We start from the raw sequence: 15,948 nt of genomic DNA, 5'->3' as shown, positions 1-15,948 counted from the left end.
TTTATAGTGAAATTTATGATTAATACAGCATGTCCAGATATTATTCACCCATAAATGTTGTCCATAAAGAACTTTCTATGCAAGTGGAGTGGAGGTTGTTAGTATTAACATGAAGAATATCTCAAAAGAAAATATTCCATGTACTTGGCAACATGCATTGCAGCAAAAACAGTAAAACAGTGTAAATGGCGATGGTGCAGAAAAAGGCAGTGTGTGTGTGTTGTGGTTTGTGACAAAATCTCCTGACGCCCCTAGATTCCTTTCAGTAGGATTATGTGCAGCAAGAAAGTTACAGACTTGGTGGAACTGAAGTCCAGGATCGAGCAGGCTGTAGCATCCATAAATCACCGTGGATATAATCCATAACACTTGGAATGAATTCATCAAGAGACTTGATATTGTGAAAGACACACAAGGTGCACATGTAGAGATTCATTAATAATGAAAACTATGTTCACTAAAATTCTTTTGAGTCAATGAATGTAATTCTACGTTTCTTGTTTCCAAGAAACTTTTTACAGTAAAGATATTTTGATCCGTTATGGGGTGAATAATTTACGGACACCCTCAATATTTAAAGGTACTAGCTCAGAAAAACATGAAGTAATGAAAAGGTAATATACTGCAATTACTGTAATATACTGATAACTTCTTTCAACTCGACTAGGCCTGATGATATGAACAAGTACTTTGTGTGAAAGAATGTGCTTCTTATCATATTAAATGGTCAATAAAATCAAACACTATACATTCCATGCCAAATCAACACAGATATGTGCAATTTCCAACCTGACCATCTCCAATTTTCATGAAATTTCGGGGGTTGAAACTATGCATGGAACTTAGTAACTATGAAAATTTTTAGTCTCGTGCGTCTTGTAATTGTTAAATTATTCAAGGTCAAAGTTCGCATAAATTGCCCTTTTTGAGCCCGCTTAGCTATACTAAATGTGCTGTAACTCTGCCACTGTTTTGCCTAGGAAGCTCAAGTAAAGCTTATTGTACAGGGAATTGAACAAGCTTTCCAGTGATATATAACAAGCCCACCTTTCGATAAAAATATAATTTTGTCACGTGAATATCTCAAAACATGTCATCACCAAAAATCGTAAAAAAAATATATTTGGTCCCTCATGCCATACTATAAAACATATCAAAAAATCATTCTGGAACTATAATGGGATCAGAAGATACAAAATAATATGTGTAACAATGTGACTGATAAAAGCCTCCATTACATGAACTATGACGAGTCAAAAGCCCTTTAACACCCCCTACAAAATGTAAAGGAGTTATCCTGGTGATGAAAGAAATAGGTTAGGCACAGGGAGATCTCTATCTGTGTGTGTCAAGCGCAGGTCCGACATATTGTTGACCGCCATATTGAATTCAACGCAAAAATTTCAAAGGAAAGGGGGTGATGTGATATATCAAATCAGGTTAGGATTTCATGAGAAATGAAGCAGCGAAGGTTTTTCCAACATATATTTAACCAGCAAAAAGTTATTGCTGCATGCTTGTAACCATTTTCTCCTTTTCGAGGTGTTTAAAGCAAAGTATTAAGAATGCTCCTAACGTGTTAGGAACTAGTCGAGATCACGCTGACATCTTGGGAGAGAAAGAAGTATACGCCCTATTGCATATGATTTTAATTGGCAACATTCACCAAATACTTGAATAGTGGAAAATATTAGGAAAAGTATTGCAAACAATTACGTGATACTTCCTTAGGAATGAAAAATTCTTCACTGACGAGGCTAATTTTTATGTTCACGGTTGCTCGTAAGTAATGATGTGGTATAGTGTATGGAGAACGGGAATGGTTGGTTCATATTCAACACCGGAACCTTAAATGGTGAGAGCTTCTTGGATTTGTTAAGTGAACAAGTCTTTCATCCTTGTTTACGGGACATGGCACTTTTTCAGAGTTTTGAAACAGGACAGTGTGTGACCACACTATTTGAACATTTTGAAAATTTCTTCATGGTAAATTTCTAGGTAGATTGATGGGCATACGGGGATCTATTAAAAGGCCTGCACATTCCCTAGATCTAACATCTTAGGAGGACCTTTACCTTCAGAAATATTTGTAGAGAATGGTGCATGCACTAAAAAAAAGTCCCTGATATTGACCATCTGAGAGAAGGCATAGTTGCTGCTTGCGATGATGTTGCACCTGCTACATTGCCAAATGTTCTATGTGAGTGTGAGAGACGTCAACGAGTGTGCTCACAGGAATATTGACAAAACTATAATGTGCATATATCGTAAGTGAAAGATATGCATATAACATTTTGCTGCCTAAAAATAAGTTGAAAAAACCTTCGCTGCTTCATTTCTCATGAAATCCTAACCTGATTTGATATATCACATCACCCCCTTTCCTTTGAAATTTTTGCGTTGAATTCAATATGGCGGTCAACAATATGTCGGACCTGCGCTTGACACACACAGATAGAGATCTCCCTGTGCCTAACCTATTTCTTTCATCACCAGGATAACTCCTTTACATTTTGTAGGGGGTGTTAAAGGGCTTTTGACTCGTCATAGATCATGTAATGGAGGTTTTTATCAGTCACATTGTTACACATATTATTTTGTATCTTCTGATCCCATTATAGTCCCAGAATGATTTTTTGATATGTTTTATAGTATGGCATGAGGGACCAAATATATTTTTTTTACGATTTTTGGTGATGACATGTTTTGAGATATTCACGTGACAAAATTATATTTTTATCGAAAGGTGGGCTTGTTATATATCACTGGAAAGCTTGTTCAATTCCCTGTACAATAAGCTTTACTTGAGCTTCCTAGGCAAAATAGTGGCAGAGTTAGTATAGCTAAGCAGGCTCAAAAAGGGCAATTTATGCGAACTTTGACCTTGAATAATTTAACAATTACAAGATGCACGAGACTAAAAATTTGCATAGCTACTAAGTTCCATGCATAGTTTCAACTCCCCAAATTTCATGAAAATCGGAGATGGTCAGGTTGGGGGCTGTGTTGATTTCGCATGGAATGACTTTATATTATTCAAATTAGCTCTGTGACAGGAAAGGTCAGGGGATATAAATTTATGTTCGTAGTTGTAATTATATTTGAGTTGCTGTTTTAAGTAAGTCCACTTTATGCACAGAAAGGATAATCAGGACTGGATCTGCACTTTAAAAGTGGGATTCAAACCACTATGTGGGTCTATCAGGTATCAAACCCAGGACCTTTTAATTGCAAGGATATGACATTACCTCTATGCTATCTGGGAGGTCCAGATATTAACTTAAATCAAGCCAATAACAAAGCATTCACTCTGATGATAACGAAAAAATGCAGACAGGAGGGGGAGGAGCCTAAAAAGTATTTATAAATGCCTCGCACACTGCAGAAAGCCAACAAAAAATGGTTTGGTCAATATGCATAGATAAGCTAACTGGAACTGTACTCAAGAGTTTAAAGTGGGATCCGGACCATTTAAACATGCTCTCCCCCTATTGGAAGTGCCCAGAAAAGTAAAAAAAAGAAGGGGGAATCAAATACCAGAAGGATAATTGGCAGCAAAAAAAGTAATCAATGTTGTCCATTCCAACTCCAAGAACTTCGATTTTACATTTTCATGTACAGTGGACTCTTTTCAATTCAAAGTCAAAGAGTACAGAAAAAAAAATTGGAATTATCCAATATTCAAATTAACAAAAACATGTATCATTAAAAATTATTTCAAGGCGAATAAATTTCTGTTCAAATTACCCAATAATCTGAATTATCCAAACTAGAATTGAAAAGAGTTGATTGCATTATATGTAGATTGCAGATTTAATAGTGGCAACATTGCTGTATATACACCATGAAACGGAACCGGTGCTTCTTGCTTATACCACACATTACTTTCATATCTAACCTTCCTCCCAGTAAATGGTTTGATTACATTAAAATTGTTGGGTACGTCGGCACTTCAGACCATTTTGTAGCCTTCAATGTATATGGGGGAAAGATCCCCTTATCTAAAATCAACAGAAAATGGACTCTTCCTTAAAACACTGGGTGCATGTGCAGTGACAAGAGGAATAGAGTATCGGAGTTGGAGTCTAAAGTTGTGTAGTTGTGTAGTCACAACAATGTTTTTGAAGCAGGAACAGCGAGGTTGGATAAAGATTGAATGTGCCCGTGGCCATGCAGCATGATGGTGTCATCAAGGTATTTGTGAGATGAACATTTTTGGAACATAACCTGTGACCTGCATTGCGAAACAAGAAGGGACACTTTCTGCTGAATCCTTCCATCATTTTGCAGTACAATGCTCGGGTGCATGTAGCACAACCTGTGGCTGATTTGTTAGCTCGAAAGGTCTGGCACATGCTCTACCAGCCCCTGACTTCAATTTGATCCCTAAGATGAAGAAACCACTTCGCGACATTCGGTTCCCAACTGTTCCAGAGATTCTTCAGGCAATAGACAGCTCCATTTGAACCATAAACAGAACAGGCACTGCTACAGGTATACTACAACTTCCACATCAGCGGCAATGGGTTGTACACAATGCTGGGGACTACATTGAAGGACTGTAAATGTTTCACAGATGTATCTCTTTTGTATCACTTGTACATAAATATTTGCCACTGTTGAATCTCCAACCCATGTATTCAATCTTGAAGGTCCCAACACAGCAAAATGTCATAAAAATTTTCCTGTGTTTTACATTTTCCTGCATTTTAAGTTCTTTTCAGCTTAGTCACATTAAAGACGTAAAATCGAGGTTCAAGTATACATACAACAAGCTTAAAAATAATCCACTAATTATCATCCAAAGGTTAATGCTCAAAATGAGACTTACCGATGAGTTGTTCCCATGTACTGGCCTTGTTTCCCTTCAGAGACACTTGCGTTTCCCACGTCTGTGGAATTGGCAGCTTCATTCTCTTCCCAGCAAGCTGCTCGTCAAATGTTCCAGGCAATCCCCAAGACCGGAAAGTTTCAGCATCATTTGGGTACCTGAAATGAAGGTTTGCTTTTAACACATAATACAAATAATAAATCATATTTAATATATATACTAAAACAATTCTTATTGTAATTTTCCCAAATTTATATCACTACTTTCACTTCTTTAAACTTCATATCTATTTACATACGGTGGGCGCGGTGGCTCAGTCGGTAACGCATCTGACTACCATGCTATAGGTCCCGGGTTCGATCCCCAGTCAGTTCAAATCCGGGAACTTTTCTAACATTGGAAGCGGCCCCGGTGCCCACCCAGTGTCAAACGAAATGGGTACGTGGGGGAAACCCTTGAGGTAAAGGCGTTCAGGGGCATGATGCTAATCACATCACCCCCACTCACGACCGGATCAAGAAAGTGTGGGGCATTACCCCCACACACCCTATACGCCTTCATGGCATGGTGCTAAGACCAGGGGAGCACTTTACCTTTTTATTACCTTTTTTTTATCTATTTACATATGAGTACATGTTTCATTTCACAAGTATTTTTATTAATTTATTATCTTTATATATTTTCTTTATTATCTTATACTGTATTCCATATTGTTCATCTTCCTAATTTACTTTGGCTCTAATTTACACCGTCATTCATGTATATTACAGCAATCTTCTATCTTACAGGCCTTGTGCTACCATCTCTGTTTAACATTGGTAATCACTCACGCACATCAGACCCATTGGGTACGTAACAACCTGACTGTACTATACGGCTTACGGTTTTAGAAGCGATATCAAGTGGGGTCACACAGACCAGCCTGTGACAGGAGTGCAAAGTTGTACAGTTAGGGAACTGTGGCGCACAAGTTAAATGCAGTGTTCTGTATTTTTCTTGCGTGCACGAAAGTTTTCATAAAACTCGTCACTTTAAAGTTCATCTTAAGCTGGGGGAAGACATTTTGAACCTGATTGTCCAAGTCCCATAAATTTACGTCGCCTACAGCCGAAGGTACCATTTCTCGAAGAAACAAAATGTCTCAACACACACATTTGCACCATGTTAACACCTGAGTTGTGTCTTGGGAAAACAATGGGTATTAAATTCGCCTCAAAATATGCTTTAATAGTACCCCAGCCAAAATTATAGACTCACTTACTGGAGCCTCAACATGAGCCCTAGGTAATCATAAATTAACTAAAAACATTGTCGTGGTCATTCTCCAATATTGCAAGTCTGAGTCAGATTGTGTTCTTATATGCTGCAGTGATATGATATTATTATCCTAGGTAGAAATATTCATTATATTATATCACTGTACTCATATATACGTGTATGCATTATTTTAAAAAAAAATAGTTGAATATTGAACACAGTGAATTCTCTGTCTTTCCCTTCTGCTAGCAGTTAGTTTGACAATAGCACTTGCTGCAATATTGGCTTAACTCATGTTCCTCTTAAAGCCGTACGCCATATAGACTTTTTCTTGTGGGGATATAAGGAGCAGGTGTATGTTCCAAAGGTTCGGGATCTGCCAGACTTACGTGGAAATAATTTGTGCTGCAATGAACAATGTGACGCACAAATGCTAGTGAACATACTTGTTGAGGTGGAATGCCACTTAGAAATTTGCCATACCACCAATGGTGTGCATGTTGAGTGTACAGAGGTTGTTTCCGATCTATGGTGACGAAATTGCATGACTTGTGCAGCACCACCAAGCGGGAAGAGAACAAAGCTGCCAGTCATGTGGGCATGTTAGACCGTTGACTGTGTGTGACAGGTGTGGTCATTGCATATCGGGAAGAATACCGCCGAAAATCGGTGTATATTGGGAGGGTTACATATCTGCACGTAAACTGCAGTGATAGTGCCATTATAAAACTGTGTAAGGAGTGTGGATTCACGGTGTCCAAAAATGGCATATCACAGGTGTTGAAGGGGGCAGGCAAGGTGAGGTGTGGGACGATTCCTGTGGGGCAGAAACAGGCCAACCCCCAGACTGCCACTACCTGCACACCAGCTACAATTCGGGATGTCAGGATGCTGGTCACCAGGGAGAATCCAGCCACACACAAAAGTATCGCGAACCGGCTACAAACATCACTGAAGACGGTGCACACCATCATTCACCATGATTTGGGTTTGGGAAAGTGACGCAAGGGGCATCTTCATAAGCTCAAGACAAGGTGTTAAGTCACACATCTTGCTCAAAATGTTTCTTCCTCCAACAAATGGCAGACAAAACTGGAATTCGTGCCATTCCTTTGACAGACATTCCAGCGAAGTCACCTGATGCCTCACCAATGGACTTTTGCACCTTCGGCCTACTGAAACAAGCCTTCTCTCACAGGAGACCCCGCACCATTGAAGGACTACGGAAAGCCTGTCAGGAGGAGTGGTTGAGGCTGGGCATGACTACACTTCGTGTCAGTCTCGTACAGTGGAAACTTCACTGTCGGGCAATTGCCAAGATGCAGGGCCACAAAATAGAGCACTCTCGATGGTGGTGACATGGTTTCTCTTAAGGTAGGTGCAGTTTGAAATCATCACCATAGATCGGAAACAATCTCTGTACTAGGCATCTAAAAAAAAAACTTCCTGAGTTTATGAACTTACGTAAGAAGTTTTGGAAATAAATCCTTGTAAGTAAAGAAAATATAATAATTTATTTTATTATAGTCCTAAGCAGAACACCCAGTATTTCAGTTCTAGAGATTTTCAATTACTCTGTGTATTGGACACAAAGCTAACTGCTAGCAACAATACTTACTTTTTCCCTAGGAGGCACAGAACATGATCTGCAGGTTTATTGATGTGAAGGACTCTTATAAGCAGCTTTAGATTGAACTTCCTTTTTTCAAACTGCTCCTCTTGCTCCTCAGTCTCATCTTCGCTCTCATCTCTTGCAACTTCATCTGCAGCTACCTCATCAACATCCATATTTTCCTCAGACACTAATGACGCTTGTTCAGATTCAGCCTACAACAAACAGAAAATATTTTTTCTTTCACAAAAAAATTTCATTTTTGACGGAAACACAAAATGTGATGTAACACACAATGATGTTATTTCTCAAGTTTTGAAAGGTATGAGGTGCATTTTCCTATCATGTTATGTCACTCAATGATACGAAATGAGCTGCAAAATGCTAAATACAATTTAAACATGAAATTTAGAGTTTATTTAGACATATGACACTTTCTGAAATCTGAATTACCCTGCGAGTTATGCAAATCATGGAAAATTCATTAATTCTGCTGCAAAAGAAGCAAAAATGGATTCCTTTACGCAGGAATTAACTTCATACTCTGGTAGTTACATAAACATCTTAGTAGAAGGGAAATATTTATTTTGTGTAATAAATGTATTTCTTAAAAACAAATTTAGTGTTATTTCACCATTATAGCACTGAAATGCAATTTTACATACCACATTTTATTTCAAAATGTGCCCTTTCTTTATACTGAAATCATGATTTATTTATTCACAACAAATATGTAGCTCTTACTTGATCTAGTTGGATAATTATTCTTAATTGAAAATCTCGTTTATGGATTAAACTTTCAGCTAATATAAACACACAGATTATGCTCAATTACCAGGTGTATAAGCTTAAATCTGCTGTTTGCTCATAGATGGCGTTAGTGAGTGTATGAAGCTACCATGGGCACGCCATACCTAGTGTTTGTATGAGTTGGACATCTGCCAACACAAATCAGTGCACATTGCCACCATGTGCAGACAACAACAGACAGTGTTCCTGTGGTAAGCATGTCTAGTTTTGTGCCAGAAAAAGAGCATATGCGGGAAGCTCTGCTTTTCTGCTTCCATTTGAAGAAATTGGCTGCCGAATCGCATCAAATGCTTGTGGAGGCCTATGGTGACAGTGCTCTATCAGAAACAACGTGCAGGGATTGGTTTCGTGGGTTCAAAGATGGCAATTTTGACCTGAGGGACAAGAAGTGTGAAAATCGGCCCAGGAAGTTTGAGGACCATCAATTGCAGGCTCTTTTGGACGAGGACGATACCCAAACGCAAAAGATGCTTGCCGAGCAATTGGGTCTTACTCAAGCAGCCATTTCCATGCGTCTACGTGCCATGGGAAAGGTTCAAAAGATCGGAAAATGGGTGCTGCATGAATTGACAGATCGGCAGCTGGAGAGACTCCAAAACACATGCGAAATCTTGCTTGCCAGACATAAAAGAAAGTCTTTCCTGCATCGGATTGTGACTGGCGATGAAAAGTGGATATATTTTGAGAATCCTAAACACAAGAAATCGTGGGTTCATCCCGGCCAACCATCAACATCTTCCTCGAGACCAAATCGCTTCAGCCGGAAGACGATGCTGTGTGTTTGGTGGGATCAACAGGGTATCATCTACTTTGAGCTGTTGAAATCTGGTGAAACTGTCCCTGCCCACGGCTACCACCAACAACTGATGAAATTGCACCGTGCTCTGTGTGACAAAAGGCCGGATTATCAACAAAGACATGGCAAGCTGATTTTCCTCCACGACAACGCCCCACAGCACACGTCAAGACTGGTCCAAAACTACTTGGAGACACGCAACTGGGAGGTGCTACCCCATCCCGCCTATTCACAAGACCTGGGCCCTTCCGACTACCATCTGTTTTCGTCGATGGGCCACGTCGTCGCTGAGCAGCACTTCGATTCATATGCAGATGTCCGAAAATGGCTTGATGAGTGGTTTGCCTCGAAAGAGAATTACTTTTTTTGGCGTGGTATCCAAAAATTGCCCGAGAGTTGGGCAAAATGTGTATCTCGCGAGGGCAAGTACTTTGAATAAATTTCTTGTTGCTTTCTATGACCAAACCATTTTTTTTTTCTAACTACAAAACAGCAGATTTAAGCTTATACACCTGGAAAGTACCAGTACATTGTTTGGAATGATTCATTTCACATGCACTGAAATTTTTTAAAGTAAAGCAATGAACTGGTTCTTTGAACAAAACCTTGTTTTTTATTAGTTTGTAGGTGGGTAAACATGAAGCTGCACTATATCACGGTGGCCACTTTAGGACCATGATAAAATTCAAGTTTAATTCCCAGTTCTCAAGGCGAACTTAACAAAAATTCAAAGGTAGAAGCTATGTTTTATCTGTTTCACCACCTTACGTATTAGCGCCTTTCACCACTCACACACATGCACTCACAAATATGTTAGCAACATAAAGGGTCTGTGAGATTCCAACATTACCACAACATTTCCAATTCTAATTCATTTAAATGGTATATATATTTAAAATATGTAATTTAAGATGTGGAGTGCATTTTAATTATTACTTTGAAGGTCATTAGTTTTAAATGAACAAGTTTACATTTGCCATTTCATGTACTCAAACTCGAAATACATCTTCAAACACAAGTTGCAAATGTTACGGGTTATACTAATCTACGAAAAATGGTTAATTATATGAGAATTCACACTTAAATTCAACTTCAAGATAACTTATCTTGCAATAATCTTCCGTCTGTCAGGTAGATTATTGTTCAAAGGAAGGGCACTAACTAAGTAAATGGATTGAGAGAATTCTGTCTTATTTTCCACGCAACTTTATTTTCCTTCCTCGATAAAAAAGCTAAATTGTGAAAAAACTTGCATCAGGGAATTTATAAATACAGTCGAAACCGGTTATAACGACTCTGAACGGACCACCAATTTACGGTTGTTATAGCCGATAGTTGCACAAACCTTTTTTTTTATCCTAAACATTTCAAATCTGTAAGTTTCATGTTTTAAACTTGCTGTATGTGCTATACTAGTCATGAATGAAACATCCTCGTTCCAGTTACTGTATTACAAAAAATTATTACAGTACAAAAATGAAAATACAGTACAGTACTCTATACATAAATTACTATATGTACTCTCCTACAATAAATACAATACTGTAAATTACGAAGGCCTACACATTCTCCTGTTTCTCTATTTACAATGTTGTACAAATGTGATGTACTGTACCTTACACATTAGAAAAATCCAACACCCATTACATAACCACAAAACATCAATAACGAATAGACTATTATTCCACTTCTGTACTTTAGAAAACATGACCCATTATCGGAATTTAATTTTCTGGTTTTCTACAATAACAACGAAGACAGTGTTGTTTATTTTTTTAACCAGTTGCTTTCACTTTAAAATCCAATACAGTAACACATACTACTACAGTATATTGTTCTACTTCATGTATGTAATCAGTTATCTTTGTTTGCTTTTTGCACTTAAGATGTGCATACGCATCTTGCATTTGACGATGCATTCGTTTCAACGCCTTATTATTGTCATTTGTATTAAACTCTTCTTTAAAAATAAGAAATTTTTATGAAGTTGCCACTGCACTGAGAGCTTCGTTAAGTGATGGCACAACAAACTTTTCTTCTTGTTCGTTTTCATTTTCGTCAATCATGTGTTGGCTTTGGATGTCAGCTACAATTTCTTCTTCACTCGCTGAGGCGCACACGGATAGGTTGTTGTCTACCTCAGCAAAGTCCTCTACTTCACAAGTTGACAAAGATGGACCAAGTTCTTGCACTAATCGCGCCAGAGGAATGTCATCCTCCTCATATTAATCATCAGCACCATCAGTTGTTGAAAACGTATCGCCCTCACCGTGGGATGATGAAGAAAGATCTCTGAAATCTTCATGTTTAAAACAATTGGCAATGATCCTTTGAGTGACATTTTCTCACGCTTCCGATATCATTAAAATTGCATCCAGAACGTTGAAAACTATTTCTTTACCTTCTTCGATTCTCTGTAACATGTTCATCACTTGAAGTTTCCTGTACTGCATTTACAGAGATTTTATAACTCCCTGGTCCATAGGTTGTAAAACTGAAGTGACGTTTGGAGGTAAAAACACAAGCTTTATGCACTGCAGATTGTCGACTACTGGATGATCAGGGCAGTTACCAACCAGGAGAAGAATTTTTCGTTTCTTTGATTTCAGCTGAGAGTCCCAGTTACGCACTTTTGAAAAATTTCCGATGTCGTCCATTGTTTTCATAAACTACAGGTAGCAAGTGAATGTTTTTAAAACAACTTGGTTTTCTCGATTTGCCAATCACCAAAAGTTTTTCTTTACATGATCCTGTTATATTTGCAGCAACCATAACTGTGATTCTTGTGTTAGACATTTTCCCACCCAAACAGTGTTCACCTTTAAATTTGAGTGTTTTATCTGGGGTCATATTGTAAAACAAGTCAGTTTCATCTGCATTGAATATATCATCTGGGTTGTAACCTTCACACAAAGCAGGCCACTGCTTAGATAGCCACTCGTCTGTTACGCCATCAGGTAAGTACACCGACAGCTTCGCCACAAATTTCCCGGCGACAATATCATGGCGAGCTCGGAAACGTTGTATCCTAGAGGAACAACAATTGAAGTTCAGGTTCCCCAATCGACGTGCAAATTCATTGGCTTTCACTTGCAGAATTGATCGGCACATTACTTGTTCTAAGTAAAGCTTCTTCAATGCCTTTGTGCTCAGATGATCTTGCCCGCTTGATTTTTAGAGAATTTTGTTCGAAAAGAGACTGTATTTTCTCTCTCTCCTTCCAAATTGTAGAAATCGTTGAGTGTGATACACCCAATTCCTTTGCAATGCTGACGTTTGTTTCCCCATTTTCAAATTGCCATATTATGTGAGACTTTTCTTCAATATTAAACACTTTCCTTTTCTTTGGCGACATCTTGACAGCGATGCTTGCCTTGACTATTTAAAACAGACATACTGATTTGAAATCTACAATCTACTGAAAAGGAGAGTTTGAAAATAAGAGTTACATTGTTGTCGACAATCCTCAAAAACTTAAAAAAAAAAATCAACATTGGACGTTATAGCCGATACATTTCTCCTAAAATGTAATAAAGGTACGTTGTTTTATGCAATATGTCGTAATAAGCAATGCCGTACTAAGAGATTTCTTTAAATACAGTGTTTTTCACGTCTACGGAGGAAAATTCACACAGAATTCAAGCACAATTCCTGAAGAAAATAATTCATGCAGAATTCCTCAAATTCAAGGAATTCCCAGTGAGTAGCCATTCTGTATATAAAACCACATCAGGTCCATAGCTAGGCATGAGTAGAGAAAGCTGAGCCTCCGTGTAGATCCAAGCCAAGCACTCTCCCAGTGTTGTACGTCTATTAACATTTCCGTTACCAGCATTACCCAGAACATATCCCAGTCATTGCCCAACTCCAAAGAGCACTATAAAACAGGTAAACAACATGCCTCAGGAGGAGAATGGGAAGAGACAGCAGAGACAAGAAGGTCACACGGGGCTACAACGGTTCGCTGCAGTGTTACTGTTGTCAGTATCGAGAGGAACTATTCCACTGTAACATTTAATTGACATGTGCAGTGAAATTCGGTCCTGAACCACAATGTTATACAGTTGAATGGAGTACAAAAATCTGTGTGAAAAAATGTAATTGCATGTGTTTCCTATATACCGAGCATAAATGTTTATTTTCATTTTCAGCAAGAAACCCAACTATAATTTTAATTGTTAAACAAAAATTGGAGCCTTCTGTTCATTTTTCTTTTGCAAATCTACCTACACAATGCACTCAAGTACTTTGCACTTTATTTTCATGCATTTTCTATTGCTTCTGCCACTGCAGGGTAAAAAGGAGACACGTATTGCTGCAAGTCAATCAAAGGTAACTTCTTACCCTCGTCGCTCTTCATTAGAACCAGAATTCAGTTTGGGAAACTACATTATCAATGCCATATGTCTCATGTATAGATGCTGTGATAAACACACATTCCTGCAAGCTCAGAGATGACATATGCATGTGTCAATAAAGTTATATTTTCTTGTGGGTGTGTTTTTTCTTTCTTCGTTGGGTAAGGGGGAATTTGAAAAGAAAATAACATTTGTTTTAATTTGAAAAGGAATAACTTGTTTTTTTCTATTTAAATATCTCAACAAAGCAAATGTGCAGTCAAAAATCTTTGAAGTAGTATTATAACTTTTGTCATTATCATTGGCATAGCAGATGACCCGCAACCCCTGCAATGTGTGGGGGGGGGGGGAGAACCAAGGTTTAGGCGCTCCACAATTTTCTCTGTGATCCTGAAATTTTATATAATCAAAGAAATTCAAGAGATAGTGTCTGTTATTTTTTTAAAAAATCGATTTACAAAACAGGTGTGGATCAATCTTTTAATTTCATCATCATCATCGGTAATGATGTAGTGTCAACTGTCACACCAAATAACTTCAGGACCCAATGTTATATTATTATTTTCTTACATGTAAGAGGTAGTGGTCCACAGTAACATATCATAATACGATGTCTGCGATAATTACCAGGTGTATACTGGCTCAGCCCATGATGCACTCCCCCAAAAAGGTAGAACCCCCCCCCCTTTATGCCGAATTAATTACTCAAATTATTTTTGTCAGACCAAATTTGCAGAAAAATATAATACCATACGTGCAACCACAAATTTTGGTCTGGGGGGGAACAAGTACCAGGATAAACGTACCAATAACAATAAGAACAACATTAATAATGGCTTTATTATTATTATTACTTCTACTACTACCAGTAGTAGTACTAGTAGTAGTATCAAAGACGTTATTATCCTCATAAATTACTCAAAAAGAGGGTAGAAGTCTGTGCTAAAGCATTTGTTTGGAACAAACTATTTGAAATATTTTTCAACACCGTCAATTTCACATTTGTTAATAATGGAAATCAAGCACACAAACTGTATTTTTGAATGGCAGAAAATGAATGATAAATGCATTCCAAAGATACAATGTGTAACTTTCATGTACAACATATGTTTTACACATATGCAACATGGAGCGACATAAAATAAAAAAATACATATGCAACAAGCTAACACTAAATTGTGTACGTATTCAAAGCTTATTCAATACAAATATACAACACACATTATTTAAATACATTACATTAGAAAAAATAAGTAGATTGCGAGTGAAGCGAGGAAGAAAATTCTTAGATCCAATTCTTGCAATTGAAAACAATATTGTATTGATTTAATAGGGTGCAAATAATTTCACTGGACGCCATGACATTCTCTCTTTTACAACTTTTTTTCAGATCACTCGGCGCCCATGGCCGACTCCCGCCGCCCCTAGCTACAGCTCTGAACTTGACGAAAATGAGAAAAGCAGATAATGCGAGCGAAGCAAGCAAGAAAATTTTACAAAATGAATTTTTATTTGCATAAAATTTGAAATCGAAGGGGGTTATTGCTCCTCTGTGACCCCCCTGCCGGTTCCCTTGGCCATCAATGTTTGATCCTAGAATTGACTTCCGTCAAAGGTTGGGGGGGGCAATGATACCCTGACCCCCCCCCCCCTGTGGTTGCACCACTGTATAATACAGACATATTTAAGCAATATATGTTTACTTTAGATACTTTAGGCTCACTGCCATTGTTAGTCAACCTTATTCTGCACAATTTGTCTGCTCGACTAACCTTGTATTAATGCGAATACCACCCCCCCCTCCATCCAAATCGATTCTAAACGCATAAGAGGTGGTGTTTCATTTCAACCCTATTGCCGCGATCACTCGCAGGTAGGTAGAAAAACTATATATAATAACCAAAACTAAAAATCAATAAGTCAATCAAACGATACGATCCCCCCCCCCATTTTTGTGTGAAGATATATAGAATTGGTATAAAATTTTGTCCCCCAAAAAATTCCCATGATGCACTGTGGGCACCCCTGGTTCAGCCAGAGGGACCCCAAAAACTTGACATGTGAATTCCCTCTGAAATGTTGAATTCTCTTACTTGCTTGCAGATGGCCGGCCATCAATAGGTAAAATCCTTCATTTCATATTTTATTGCTACCGTTTGTCATAAACTTAAAGAGTCTACAGTTATGAATCTAGTAGCACCTATCCAGTTACTCAGCCAGTCAATCTCTTATTGAGACACAATGAAAAAATCAAACTTGGTAATTCATGAACTTTTAATACTAA

At 38.1% G+C, this 15,948-nt stretch overlaps 1 protein-coding gene across 3 annotated transcripts in view; it reads right to left on the bottom strand.

Annotated features, from left to right (window-relative positions):
- Positions 1–15,948, bottom strand: part of LOC145999776 (telomerase protein component 1-like) — a 374,109-nt gene that overhangs the window by 331,642 nt on the left and 26,519 nt on the right. For all 3 annotated transcript variants that reach the window (XM_083137076.1, XM_083137078.1, XM_083137077.1), the window contains exons 6-7: positions 7,707–7,915; positions 4,832–4,989 (exon numbers count right to left, since the gene is read on the bottom strand). In XM_083137076.1, the coding sequence (XP_082993202.1) occupies positions 4,832–4,989; positions 7,707–7,915 (367 nt within the window). The remainder of the gene's footprint in view (positions 1–4,831; positions 4,990–7,706; positions 7,916–15,948) is intronic.

Source organism: Lepisma saccharinum, chromosome 15, assembly GCF_977018435.1.
Source record: "Lepisma saccharinum chromosome 15, izLepSacc3.1, whole genome shotgun sequence".
In the NCBI taxonomy this organism is placed as follows: domain Eukaryota; kingdom Metazoa; phylum Arthropoda; class Insecta; order Zygentoma; family Lepismatidae; genus Lepisma; species Lepisma saccharinum.
This window is presented reverse-complemented; position numbering and strand designations above follow the sequence as displayed.